This window comes from Penicillium vulpinum, assembly GCF_028829585.1.
Source record: "Penicillium vulpinum strain IBT 29486 chromosome Unknown utg000001l_segment0_segment0, whole genome shotgun sequence".
NCBI classification, from domain to species: Eukaryota; Fungi; Ascomycota; class Eurotiomycetes; order Eurotiales; family Aspergillaceae; genus Penicillium; species Penicillium vulpinum.
Genome location: NW_026643241.1, coordinates 5,783,853 through 5,798,124, shown reverse-complemented (window position 1 = coordinate 5,798,124; position 14,272 = coordinate 5,783,853). Strand labels below are relative to the sequence as shown.

At 45.6% G+C, this 14,272-nt stretch overlaps 3 protein-coding genes across 3 annotated transcripts; all 3 read left to right on the top strand.

Moving 5' to 3' along the window:
* Positions 1 to 1,040: 1,040 nt before the first annotated feature.
* On the top strand, positions 1,041 to 5,984 carry N7479_002067 (ankyrin repeat domain-containing protein; the record flags this gene model as incomplete). The annotated part of the gene is made up of 8 exons (XM_057249764.1): positions 1,041 to 1,679; positions 1,731 to 1,892; positions 1,969 to 2,345; positions 2,410 to 2,529; positions 2,620 to 3,006; positions 3,053 to 3,244; positions 3,518 to 4,294; positions 4,430 to 5,984. 8 exons carry the CDS (start codon positions 1,041 to 1,043, stop codon positions 5,982 to 5,984), a joined length of 4,209 nt encoding a protein of 1,402 aa, XP_057114196.1.
* A 1,943-nt stretch (positions 5,985 to 7,927) lies between these two features.
* N7479_002066 (SET domain-containing protein) lies at positions 7,928 to 9,379 on the top strand (the record flags this gene model as incomplete). Its single annotated transcript, XM_057249763.1, has 2 exons — positions 7,928 to 8,302; positions 8,357 to 9,379. The coding sequence occupies 2 exons, from the start codon at positions 7,928 to 7,930 to the stop codon at positions 9,377 to 9,379; spliced, it is 1,398 nt and encodes a 465-aa protein (XP_057114195.1).
* A 2,354-nt stretch (positions 9,380 to 11,733) lies between these two features.
* Positions 11,734 to 13,773, top strand: N7479_002065 (Leucine Rich Repeat domain protein; the record flags this gene model as incomplete). Its single annotated transcript, XM_057249762.1, has 3 exons — positions 11,734 to 11,914; positions 11,975 to 12,316; positions 12,380 to 13,773. The coding sequence occupies 3 exons, from the start codon at positions 11,734 to 11,736 to the stop codon at positions 13,771 to 13,773; spliced, it is 1,917 nt and encodes a 638-aa protein (XP_057114194.1).
* Between the last annotated feature and the right edge of the window lie 499 nt (positions 13,774 to 14,272).

Sequence of the window (14,272 nt, the reverse complement as noted above, 5' to 3'; positions counted from 1 at the left end):
ATGGCTCGGTCGCACCTTGTAATTTAAAGGGAAGTGAACTGAATAGGACTATGTAACTTCAACGCACCGTCGTTTTGGCGAAGTGTTATAGATTAGTAAGTTTATAGTCGCTATAGTCGCTTCTCCCAAGTAGACTTATGAAGAACCATCAGACCAATTACATGTTTATTGGACCTTGATTTCTTCAGCTTTTGTGCCCAAGACTGCAGCGTCCCTAGCACAGCTACATATTCGAGGAATGGCATATGACCGCGATCGCGACTAAATCAATGACAAAAGCGTAGAACTTAGATGAGCACTTCACTGGCTACGTTAGATTTTCCTGTCCTTTAATGCCTACGTTATTGTATGCGTTAAATGGAGTACCTAGAGATAGTTATGCATATGTCTCGTCAATGAAACCGGGCCGATCACTTGGGCGAGAAGGGACGCTAATGTACATGCGCCTACTTGCTTTTCTTCCTGGTATTACCAATCTTGGAATGGGCCTCTAACTAGTTAGTTAGTTACTACCCAGTTAATAATTGTTACCGATCAATTAATCAATTAGTAGGTAGTTATGAAGCTTATATATCCGTCTCTGTATCTAATTTGGTGTATACATTTTTTAAAAAAAATACTATATTTAAAATCGTTGGCGTGCGTGCATTAGCGTCTTTTCTCACTGTCGTAGCAGGGTAAACCAGACCAAATCCAGTCCTTGTTTTTTTTTTTTTAGGAAAAATGTATGTACTTATATACCTATGTTGTAGAAGGCTGTGAAATAATAACATGAAAGGTTAAATATTGAAGCTCGCCGTTGAATACTGTAAATATAAATATCTCAAAAGCGCCCGCACTAATGCAATCTGACCCGCCGCCTTAGCGCTGGCCAGACAGTGTATGCCACGTGTATGCCACGACCTCATTTGAAGTGGGGGTTTCAGCTTAGGCGTTAAGATGGAAACCGCAGGTCAGAAGGCTGCAAGTTCACACGGGGCTGAACTTGGAACTGTCACCTCGAGAGATTGTTTGAGAGCCATAGGAAAATCATTATCAGAATGGCTCATGATAATCTGAATACGAAGCATGACAGACGACACAAATTGAAGCGCCCTTTTTCCTGGGCGAAAAACTTGCTTCAAGGAAATGGAAACAACAGGCCTCAGGCGTCAGCAGCCGAGACACTGCCTAAGAAAAGCAACACCCACAATGCTCCGAGTTCTTCGAGCCCAGTAGGGGGTCAGTCCATTAGTACCGAAAAGGATCGGACTAGCCAGAGCCACTCGACTGCAAGCGATCCACAAGCACCCGGTACCCAAACCCAGCCTGATCTGTGGCAAGAAGCACTATACGAAGCTCAGAAGTCCACCGACTGGAAATCCCACAAAAAGGAGTACGATGAAGCAGTTCAAAAGTGTCTAGAAATAAACCAAAATACTTTGAACGGCAATACCAATGATGGATCTACCAACCTAGCTGATGCGATATCGAATCATCTGCAGTCACTTCAGAGACAAGTCCAAGAAAGACAGTGGGGATACGAAAATTCCAAGGGCGAAACGATTTACTTCCGAGACGTTCTAACACGTATTGTAAAATGGGTGGGAGTCTTCAAGGATCCAGGAAATCAGTTGGCTGGTCTAGATCCCACCAAAGCAGCCTCGTTGGTCTGGGGCTTTGTACAATTCTTTGTTGAGGTAAGTATGATTTTGCGAATGAGCCATGCAGTTGTGGTTAACATAGAGCAGAGAGCTGTAGTTTACAGTGGAACCAGGGATCTGGCCATTGATCAAGAGCCCATTGCGAACCTGCTAAGCCGATATGCATTGATTGAGAATTTTCATCTCAACAATAACCCAGGGGGCATCGACAGTGTGCACAATGAAGTCCGGAAGAAGATAAGTCAGCTTGTACGCTGCGGTGATTCTCTATCAAATGGCAACTTTCAGGTTCTGGACACAAGGCAAAATCACCCATGGCATACAGTCTCTGGTTCCTCACGAGCTCAAGGAGCTCTCGAATTCGATTACAACACAGTCAAATGAGGTTGAGACTATTCTATCTGTTAGCAACAGAAATTTGCTGCATAAAATATTTGAAAATACCGAACCAATCAGCCAGATCGGCAGTCAACTGAAACTGGTTCTAGATGTGGTCGTGAATATCGACAAGAAGAAACATTCAGAGGTCTTGAAATGGGTTTCACCAATATTACACATGGACCATCGTCACTTAATTCGGCCCATGGAAGGAACGGGGGCATGGCTACTCGACCATCCAGATTGGCAGGAATGGAGACAATCACAGAAGTCAGGATTGTTCTGGCTGCGAGGGAAAATGGGGGCAGGAAAGTCAAATCTGGTGTATTTGCTCCCCACTTCTTGCATTGCCTATTAGCTATGGAAAGTGCTGATTGTTACTCCTTAGGTCTTCTGTGATATCTCATCTACAAAAAGCAAATCCCAACGGCGAAGAACATGTTGCATATTTCTATGCAAACCGTACGACCCGAGCGGATGAGACCAAGTCAGCTGAAACAGCGCTAAGGTCTTTGCTCAAATAGCTTGCAATGCAGGGCCAAACGGCCTTGCTGCAACCAGTTGTCACACAATATGATGAAGTCCATAATAATTCTAGTCTCTACAAAGAGGCTTGTGTCGATCTGCTTACCGGTATCGTCAAAGAACATCGTCAGACAAATATTATCATCGATGCATTTGATGAGCTAGAGGATGACGATGTCAGAAGGGAATTATTGGAATCTCTGAAAGAAGTAACCAACGGATCACAGGGCTCAGTGGTCAAAATATTCATATCGAGTCGCGATTATGTTCAGATTCGCAACTTGATGGATGAAAGCTGGGCTGCTCGGAAGGAGATTCTTGTTGGAGAGAAGAACTACCAAGACATTGAAAAATTTATCGATGAGCGTCTGCTGGTCCTACAGAGAAGGCTTGATCGGCCAATCCCAAAAGACATTAAGCTTGACATAGAAGCTCTACTGAAGGAACGATCGAATGGAATGTAAGAGTCATTGATCTCTGGCCCAAGAACTTACTGACACTGTTAGGTTCTCCTGGGTGCATCTCTCGTTGAAGTATCTATTGAACATCAACGCAAAGGATCCAGCTACATTCGTCGATGATTTGAAATCAGTCCCTTCAAGTCTAGAGCAAGCCTACAAAAAGGTTTACGACTCTCTGCTTCAAGGCCAAAGCCCTGAAAGAACATCCACTATTCACCTGATATTGTCCCTTCTTATGTATGGATGCCAAAGAGAAATTTTTCAGAGCTCGGCATTTCTTTCGGCAATTAATTACAAAAAAACCTCCGACCTATCGGTAAAGGATGTTCTAGATCTATGTTCTACATTTGTAGAGCTAGATCCTGACACAGAAGTTTTTCAGCTCATTCATTTATCAGTCAAAGAGTTTCTCCAGACTTTGCCGCAATATGAATCGATGGCTGCTCATGCGGTTATTGCCAATCTTTGCTTCTCTTATCTGAATGAACAAGACTGTATCCATTTTTATAGTCGCTCTCCTCGCCGCACCCATCCACACAATAATAGAACACCGGAGCGCTATTATTTTGAGTGCTACGCCGCCGAATCTTGGGTTCTACATTCAGCTGGGGCTAGAAGTTTGAGACAGACTTCACCCCTCAAACAAGCATTGCTCGAGTTCTGGCCACAAGAGGGAAGCACCGGAAAATCTCCCTTCGAAAAATGGGCCAATCGTCTGGAGAGGTTCAAGTATGCCAGTTATGTCCTGAGACCAATCATCCGTGGAGGTTTCAGATCCTTGGTCTTGGACTCGAAGCCGACGACATTCTTCCTTTCCTGTCAATACGATCTCAGAGAAGAGGTCGAGAGGCAGCTGTCAAATGGGTGGGATATAAATGCCATAGCACCTAGTGTTGGACCGGGACTGTCCTTTGCATGTATTGGCAATCACATGGAGCTGGCATCATATCTGATTCGGCGTGGAGCCAAAATTGTGTTGGAAAACAATTATGAAGCCTCGCCTATTTTTGCAGCCGTTGAATGCCAAAATGCGGAAATTCTGGGATTGCTGTTGGATCATGGAGCAGGCAAGGCACTGCAATCAGCATTGGAAATGGCTTTGTGGGACAGCAGCTGGAAAAGAGATTCCAACTTACCGTCCACGGTATCTCCGAGACCGGTGAACCCAAAGGTGAAAATGTTGCTTGACCATTCACCCCATTTCGAATATTCTTTGGGAGTGCAAAGAGGAATGTTCAGCGGAGGGGCTGAGTTGCTTCAATTGCTTCGCGAACGAAATCCTTCATTGTGTGTCACTAGTGAAACACTAAAGTGCCTTTTCGAATCACCGATCCTCCCATCTGAGATTATAAGCCATATCAAATTCTTGATTTCTTTAAATAGCAAATTAGTGGCTTCTGAGTCCTTGCTAATTGCTCTCAGATGCTATACGGAAGATCTCAGATGGCACGAGGGAGAATGGCACGAGGGAGAATGGCACGAGGGAGAATGGCATGAGGGAGAAGAAAACCCACTAGATGTCATCAAATACATCTTGAATGATTTGAATCCACCTGACTTGTCAATTTCAATATCCGAGGCTGCGGTGTGTGCGGCACTTGATAACTTCCGGAACGCAATGATATTCACTGAGTTCTTGTTACAAGCAAATCCTTCTATGAAGATATCTGATGATACAATCCTGCGGGCTGTTCGAACGTCCAACACATCCGCCATCGGGGTCATTGATCTTCTACTTCACCATAACCCGGTGGCTCGAAGCTTTTCACTACCAGATGTCAAGAGTGCAGTGGATCGTTTCCATTATATCACCAGGCTGATGGCCATGCTTTTGAAATCTTCTCCCGAATTGGAGGTTGATCAAGAAATTTTCACCAAAGCAATTAGAGAACCCTGGGCCAATTTTGAAGACTTCCAGGCTCTTCTTTCTCGTGCCTCAAATATCTCTCTCACACCGGAGCTTCTTCGTGGCATATGTTCGGATGCATCTGACCGGGTCATGCGTGAAGTTGTTATTTCAAGTATACCCGAGTTAATTACCGATGAACTCTTGATGGCTGCTCTGGGTAAGGATTATCTTTCCGGGATTCCAATTGGTGGTTTGGATTACAGACCTCCGCCTCTGACAATGGTCGAATTACTGTCTCGGGCCCCGGACTCATTGGAATTGTCCGAAGAGACTTTGTACCTTGTCTGCAAATCTACTCACTGGATTATGAATCAAGTATTTGAGCGTTGGCCCAGCGTCCATTTGTCAGAACGTGCGGTGGAAGCCACTCTGGGTGATGTACGAAAACTTCGTACCCTTGTGGATAAAAGGCCTTCATTTGAGGTCTCTGCTCGGGCTATCACATCTTTTTGCGGCTCATACAATCATCCAAATCCGGTCGACACTCTGAAGGAGATATTGATTTTTCAGCCAAGCATTATAATCACCGAAGAGATGCTCCTCGCAGCTACTAGTGAACCCCAGGTCTTCGAAATACTTCTAGGACACGATCCTTGCGTGAGCATAACTGACGAGGTGATTGAAAGTTTCATTAAAAGCCAATACTGCATCCGCTTGCTGCATATAATATTGGCCGTCCGAAAGGATTTTCACTTCAGCCCACGGTCTATTAGTAAAATCTGTAATAAAGATGACTTTAGTGAGGTTTTCGAGGCAATTTTGGATGAAGCTTTTGCTAGGTTTCGAACTACCATACTGGGTGAAAGTGAAATGCGTGATATTATCACTACAGGTTCTCCCAGAAGTCTTAGGAGGATACTGTCGCGAAGGTCAGATGCGATTGTGACAGAGAATCTCATCAGAAATCTGATCGATGGAATTAAAGCTGATGAAAATGGCAATTTTCTTTGGAGATGGAAGTATTACTTTGAGTATGAGGTGTTTGATATGTTGCTAGATCGATCTGGCCTGGCGGATCTCACACGTCAGCTATTGAAAGCCGAAGTTCGGGGTGTAATTCAGGAGTAATCGAAATCCAGATTGACTCATTGACTCACCATTCTCTGGTTACTCTGGTGCTGTTCATTGTAATTTGTATTAGACAATAAATGAGCATATAATTTACAAGCTTTGAAAGATGGGAAAGAATTGAAGCTAAAACTGACTTCTCTCGCCTTTTTAGCGATGCCGCAGGCATCTTTCAAAACACGCACTAATCTCGCAGCTGCTAAGGTCGAGAAACCAAATAGAATAAGCATGGAGAGAAGGGTGGCCCCTTTCTTGTTCGACAACACCTACACACTGAGCTGTATGCTCGCACGTACGTATAGGGACGTACAGGGTTGAAGGTTATCGCTATCCCTTCTTATAGTACTAGTAACTGTATCCAGTACTAGATATCTTGGAATAGCAATGACTTACTTTTCGAAATCAAAGGACTCATATAGGCAATGGAAAATATACAAACACACCTGAAGCTACAGCCCACTTCGATGTTAGTACCTTTATGGAGACTCTTAGGAAACTTCGAGCTGATCAGCATGACTGATGAAGAGTTGGCGTCTTGATTGAGGAACTGAGAGAAAATCCAAACTATCCAGTATCCCATGACATTGTGTTGTGTGGTACAAAGAGCTTCACATCTACCTCACTACAACAGTTGGACTTGGATAAATTGATTTGAAACGTCCATGAATACGTGCGTATATATACTAGGCCTAATTGGGGTTTGCGATTCATGGCTGCTGTTGCCCATACACATAGAATAATCCACAAAAACAGCAGATTTACAGAGCGTACATAAAAAACCCATACATACATATGTACATGTATGTATGTATGTATCAAAATTCTATACACACCCAGAAACAATGTCTCGGGAAAGCCAGGAACTAGAAGAAAAGAAAGAAGCAAAGAACAATTTCCCTTCAAGCTCCAAGACACTGGGGTGAAGCACATACATAGTGTATAACTGCCAGAGTGGCAAAACACCTGGAATCTACCGAGACACGCATGCTATGAGTCGGGTAGGTACACCATTTCTGGATCACACGTTTCTACTCCGGGTTTCTAGACTACGGCGTTTGAACGGGTATGCATGTCTTGCCCCGGTGACGGGGTACCGGGACGGGACTATTATTGTCTCGGGTTCTGCGTTTGTTCTCCAGGAAATATTGTAGTGTGGTTGCAGACCTGTGGTACTTTCTACCATGTCTTATATGGTATGATATATATGTGTCTGAATGTCATGTCACACTATATATATCGGAGCCTGGAATATCCGAGCGTAATACTCAGATATAGTGGTCTTTTTGGCCTAGTGTGTAACTCCCCTGTCCAGGGGCAGGTTGTAACCGAATATTGAATATCTGGTTGAGTATGGCGAGATGGCCAACCTAGTTTCCCTTCTAGACTAGAGCGGACTCTGATGATACCTATTTCACTACATATATTCTCTATAGCCATTGATGAGCCACACTGGGAAGATAGCTTGAGCCTTGAACTATGTATTGATGTATTGCTGCAGCTCTATTGTCAATTATGTCCCCTCCCGATACGATTCTCTGGACCTTGATATCTTGATCGTGCACTCGTGTACCTTGGGTGACGGATCCAGCCAGGTCCTACTTGTATTTAATTGTGGGGTCAAAACAAATGGAATACGAGGGTTCCTGAATTCCTGCTTCCTCTTATGTAGAAAAAGTATACGATGTAGAATTACCTTTCATGTAAGAAGCCCTGGTGTAACCCATCCTGGGATGTTTGTTTGCCATTACTGCCTTGCTTTTCAGGATGCCATTAGCTATATTACCTAGCCTCTTGCCAATAGAGACATCAATCCTCTTTCTCTCCTTCTTGCGCCTGGATCTTTACACTCAACAGCCTGCTCATAGAAGTACATTCTCCCTTTATCTTATTTTACTAATTTGTTTCATAACAATTCTTTTTCATCAACAAAGTAACCGATAGCCATGGGATCCTACATGGGTTTTGACATGGTTCCACGCCTATCAGAAGGGCTGGTACATAAACAAAATTGGCAAAAATTCTTGAATGCCATCAAAGAGCGTTACCAAAACGACGATCAAGTCGAAGTAAAGCCTAACTACATTGCATTCAAGGCCGACCCAGACCTACTGCTTCCATTTGAATGTCACAAGTTCCTGCGGTTTGGCGCAATGATTCCGAATGAGGACTCCAGTGGATTGAGGAACTATATCGATACTGTCAGCCGGGTAGCCGGTGTCAGCTTCGGATCGAGAGGTTACTGTTGGAATGAGGGCTCAGGGGTATTAGGTTTCTATGCTTGGGATGACGTGAAACGATCGATCAGATCTTATGAGCAGGTACGATTGAAAATACCATGATTTACTACCGCTCTCTGACATATGAATAACTAGTTCGACGAACCGGAAATGCCAACCACTATAGCCCAACTCGTGCTCGGTACCGATCCAATCAGTGAGCTCGGTCTGCCACTATACAAAGCACAGCCAGTGCTAGGCAAGGGACAAGGCCTCGTGGCGCGCTTCAACATCGCAAAAGGCCAATTGATTATTTCCGAGAAGCCATTCTTCACAACCTCGAAAATTGCAAGCGCAACCACAATGGAAAAACAAATGGCAATCGAGCTGCGGAAGCTATCAAAAAACGCCCAACGCCAGTTTCTCTCCCTGCACAACAATTTCCCTGGAAAGCAACCGTTCAGCGGCATTGTCCGAACAAACGCTCTACCATGCGGCTCCGAATCTCCAATTGGAGGTGTATACCCCACCATCTCGCGGATCAACCACAGCTGTCTGCCCAACGCACATAACAGCTGGAACAGCGAATCAGGATACGAAAATATTCACGCCGTGCGATTCATCAGCGCGGGAGAAGAGATCACCATCCCCTACGACCACGGGGGGACTTCAGACGAGCGACGTCGTTATCTGAAAGATGCATTCGGCTTCGACTGCGACTGCAGCATCTGCTCCAGACAACCCACTGAACTGAAACAGAGTGACGAGCGCCGTCGCCAGATCCAACGCCTCGACGCTGCGATTGGTGATGGGCTTCGGGTGATGTATAGCCCTAAAGATTGTCTCAGAGACTGCCGAGTCCTTCTGCAGGTTCTTGAGGAGGAGTATGAAGGTAGTCATGGTGCCCATCTTGCTAGGCTTTACTACGATGCTTTCCAGGTTAGCATTGTGCATGGCGATCAGGCGCGGGCTGGGGTTTTTGCGGAACGGTCGTATAGAGCGAGGGCTGCGTGTGAGGGGGAGGATAACCCGGAAACAAAGAGGATTCGGATACTAATGGAGGACCCGAAAAGACATGGCAGTTTTGGGTTGTCGATGAAGTGGAAGAGTTTGAAGGATCAGGTGCCGAGGGGGTTGAGTGCCTATGGGTTTGAAGGGTGGTTGTGGACAGGGAAATAGATGAGTGTATATCAAATTGTATTGTTCTATATGCTGAAGTGAGGATGGTGTTGAGTAGCTACAAGTGAAAAGTACTGCAGGAATACTTGTTTTGAAATGACCCTTCATTGCGTAGAAGATGAGTTTGGTCGATTAGTATCGAGATACTATCAATTGAACTCAAATATGTTTATTCAAGACCCCCACACAGCCCTTGCGGGGCGGATTCCAGCTTGAGATACAGCGGTATTGGATCGAACCGAAAACTAGATTTGTTGTAGGCCATCGTCAACATATATTCACGTAGCTCGTGAAAAGAAGATAAATTCAGCCAGACATTGCTTTTTTTCCATTCAGTATCCACATAGGTCTCAACATTCCCAAGTATAATCGGGGTGTCAGGTAATAGGAAACGTTAAAAGAAAACGTTCATCAAGGAAAGAGTGCTCAAATATTCTTGCAACCCAGAAGACAAAACCAGGGGAATTGAACCCGAACTCACATTTCAACGTAGTCAGACCATTTGGCTGTAATTTAGTAGTTATCATTATTTCTTGAAAGTGCTTGTCAAGCTCATATAGAGCACGAATATTGGGAAGGATTAGTTTGAGAGAACTGAAAAGTAAAACGAGGAGAGAAGAGTCAACTAGGTCTGCCTCCTTGTTTAGTCAAGCAATGCGGAGAGAGGTCTTGGCAGGCATGCAGTCAAGCCCCTCCAATGCTGTACTCCGACAGCGACCAAATATGAGAGCTCAGGAAAGAACTGTGACTCGAATGACGCTAAAAAATCCCCCCATCAAGCCTTGAAATCCGAACTAGGTTGCATTGTACCCGGGTTGTCCAGCTGCAGTGCGAGAACTAAGCCTTTGCTAACCCTGTTGGGCAGGTGGTACCGGGGGCAACCTTGAAAAGATGCAGTGCTAGTCAGCAACCTGGTCCGACTTGAACTTATGACAAGAATGCAGGACCGGGGCAGAAGCCCTTGAGATCCCAACTAATAAGTGTTGTTATTTTTTTAGGGGGCAGGAGTATACATATTTAATGAGAGAAACGATAGGCTTGGCATTAAGGATCGACTGCATCATCGTGGATCGGTGGGCTTGGCTTACAAGCAAAGTCGGTGTACGGAAAGTACGGAACGGAGTTGTGCCGATATGCTCTGAGTACGGAGTATTCCGTATGGAGTAAGACTCTGGAGCTCTAACTAACTAACTACTCCGTAACTATTATTAATATGCATCGGAAGTCCGGGAACTTTTTGAATTGACTTGTCCACGTATAGGAGACAATCATCCAATTCAAAGAGGACACGGACTAGAATAGGATCAGGTGACAGTACCTGGGGTTTATTATTAGGTAATAGCGTATCCCCGCACATGATTGATAGAAGGCGAATGGGCTACAATTATTGGGGTTGACTCCATAGTACGGAGTACGTGCTCCGTACATACTACCTACATATTAGCATATTATAGTATATAAAAGTAATGCAGGATGTGTTAATCGTTAGGTAATGACAACCCCTCGTGGTCTGGGGTATATAAAAGTGGAGTTTTAAGATCTGCTGACCTGTCACTTCTGTATATTGTACATTGTACTCTTATATGTTCTATTATATAGTATACCTAGTATATAGTATATCCTTATATACATTCCCTTCTAAGACTAGTATATAAAAAGAAATCCAAATGCGGCGAGTGACGCCATTTTCCGCATGCAAAAAGAAAAAAAAAGGCAAAAATGGGGGTCTGCAGGGGTAGCTTGGGGAACTAACACGAACTTAATCACTTTTAGTGATAGAGAAAGTAAGTAGTATAATTATATATAGATAGTAATTCAATATATATGTGATATTCATCTATTGACTTCTATTTATTCAATTTTTACTTCAATTTTTGCTTTAATAGGCAAAGGGAAAAGAATACTACATCCGCCACCGTAATGATATTTTTAAAATAAAAAAAGTTCGCCCCATGTGGCCATGACCCATGGTGCTTTTCTTCTTTTTTACCATTTCAACCTCCGACCTTCAAACCCTTCAATTTTCATCTTTCCAATTCTCCTGTCTTCAAGCCCTTTAACTCACTTCCTCAACCGACAAAAAAAAGTCATTGATCCAAAAAGTTGTGCAACGGCTCTATTTCCGTGACTAACAGCTTCTCAATTTTTTTTCCCCGCCCCTCTGAGCCCTAAAACTTGCCCTCCTCGGTCTTAACACTCACCATTTTCTCTCCCTTTCTCAAATCAGGAGACGCCCTTTTTTTTAAAAAAACCCCCGGTAGACTTTATTTCTTTTTTGTCGTTCCACCTCCAAAGGTACTTTCCCAACTAGTCACTGTACAAACTAGGGCCCTTTATAGAGGGCCTCTTCCACCATGGCCTCCATTACTGCCCCATCGCAACCTAAGGCCTTCCCACGACTTTCTACAATTCCCTGTGGTGATCATTTCCACTCCCGCGAATCGTCTCCATCGCCTTGCAGTACCCCAGACGGGTCTAGGTCCAGCAGCCAACGTCGCCCCTCCTTCGGTTCAATCAAAGAAGATACAGAGGACGGTAAGACGTGCGAAGACGTGCGAATCCCAAGCTGGACGCTGACGTGATCGGTCAATTCAGGAATTGCGCAATCATTCGTGGATACCCACGAAGCCCCATCACCCCAAGATCAAGACCAAGACCGCAAACTTGAACGCCTTTCCCAGATGCAACAGGCCCCGGATTTCTGCTGTCCTTGTGGTGGATTCCTGGGTTGGAAGCAGATTCGATTGGGCGGCAAGAGTTTGAGCCGCAGTTACAGTGATCTCCGTGGGCTTGGAAAACTACAGGCAAAGGGTTGGGCATGGGAAGCCCAGGAACCCGAACCCATGCAGCTACTCCCACCTAAGGTCCCCGAGGTGGAGATTTTGCAGACTCCTCCCGGCACATCGCCTTTGGAGAGACTGCCCCCAGAGGTTCTTGGTAAGAGAAGCCGCAACCTGGTTGTGTCTTTTTTTTTTATCATTGTGCTAACCTGTTTGATAGATCAAATCATCTCCGAGCTTGCGGTCGATCTCCCACCAAATGGCTACGCCCCTCGTAATGTGGATTTGGTCTCATGCCTGCTTACATCCCACACATTGCACGCTGCTACTCTGGGGGTCTTGTACAGGAACATGACTTTCCCTCATTCTATTATTTTCTCCAAGGCACTTAATCATATGTCGCAGTATCCGGCGCTGGGGACATTGGTGCGCCGTCTAGATTTCTCCCACTTCACCTCCGTTGGCCTGGGTCGCACTAAGCAGATGAACGCCGAAATTCAGAACTTGACCTCCAAGACCCTCTTACAGTGCTTGGAACTTCTCCCCAATTTGAAGGAATGTCTGCTCCAAGAACACCTGGAAGGCGACATTAGTGTGGAAGTGATTCAGAAGCTTTTGATGGGGATGCCGAACTTGCGCGCCGCGGATTTCTGCGGCTGTTCGACTCAAGCATTCTCTGGAGTTTTCCAGGAGGCTTTGATCGGTGGGCCTGCGCTGCCCATGACCTTGCCCAACCTCAAGCGGCTCTCGCTTCACGAATGCAGCACCATCCCCGCTCCCATGTTCGACTTCCTCCTCCCGCGATTGGTCAACTTGACCCACCTCGACCTTACTCACACTCAAGTGAACGATTCGGCTCTCGTCGCTATTCCCGAGACTGCCCGTATCTCGCATTTGAGTTTATCCCGATGCACGCGCCTCCGCCCGTGCGCCCTGGTCAACTTCCTCACCACCCACCCGTCGGTCAAGGAGTCTCTCGTTTATTTGAACCTGTTGACCGACCCCACCCGCTTCCGTCTTCTGGAGGAAACCGACGTCTCTGCCCTGCTGCCGAAGCTCCCTGATACTCTCCGCTCCCTTAACCTGGGCGGAGCAAAGATCACCTCAGACCATGTACCATACCTGGTGCCCCTGAGCAAGCACCTGGAGGAGTTGGGTCTCAGCTCCGCGGATCTCTCAGTCGCAGACGTGAACTCGTTCTTCGGTCGGTACCGCAACCCGGACACGGGAGTCGAAATCGATACCCCCAGCACTCTCTGCTACCTCGATCTTGCCAAAGTGCCGCAGATGACCATCGGAGCCATCTTCAACACCAGCACTTGTCTCCTACTCTCGAACCAAAGCTACCCCTTGCAGGTCGTGGAGTTCAGTGACAAGATCATCACCCCACTGCGTGAGCGCGCCAAGACCCAGCGCGCATCCGTTGGCTGGACTGTGCGAGACCTCGGCCGTCGCGGCTGGTACGTCCGCGAGCCATCCTCCATGCCCCACGAACCCCTCGACGACGGCGCCCGCTACTGGAAGATGGGAGCGCGCTGGTGGGGCATGCGCAAGATCCCCATGGCCGTCGGCGAGGTCGGCGGTCTCTACGGCCACTATATGTTTAAAAAATGATCTATGAGCGTTCTGTTCTCAAAAAGCGTCTTCGCTAGATCTTTTTATCACTTTTGCTGATACCCTTGATTTGATATCCTTCATTTTCACGGCTTGCGTTTTCATTGGAGGGGCTTTGTTTTTTTTTTTTTTTTTTTTTTTTTGCTTTTCTTGCTTGCTTATTTGCTTTTTACTTTTGACGATCATGAATGATGATTTCCGGTCTATGCATGGCGGCGCGCAACATGGTCTACGAATTTCGGTATTCTGGCTCCTGGCTTCGGGTTCGTGCTCTCGGTCGCGTTTTGTCTTTGGATTTTGCATAGCATCTGAGATCTATCTCTTCAGCGGTGTCGGGTTTTTTTCTGGCTTTCTCATAGCACTGGCTTCATCTGGCGCTGATGTATCTTATCTGGATTTTTATTACTCTACTCATAAATGGTTTCTATTTCATTCATTGTTTCGTAGATATTTGATATAATCTGCTTTGTGCCTCATCGGGAAGGTGTCTTCAACCAAT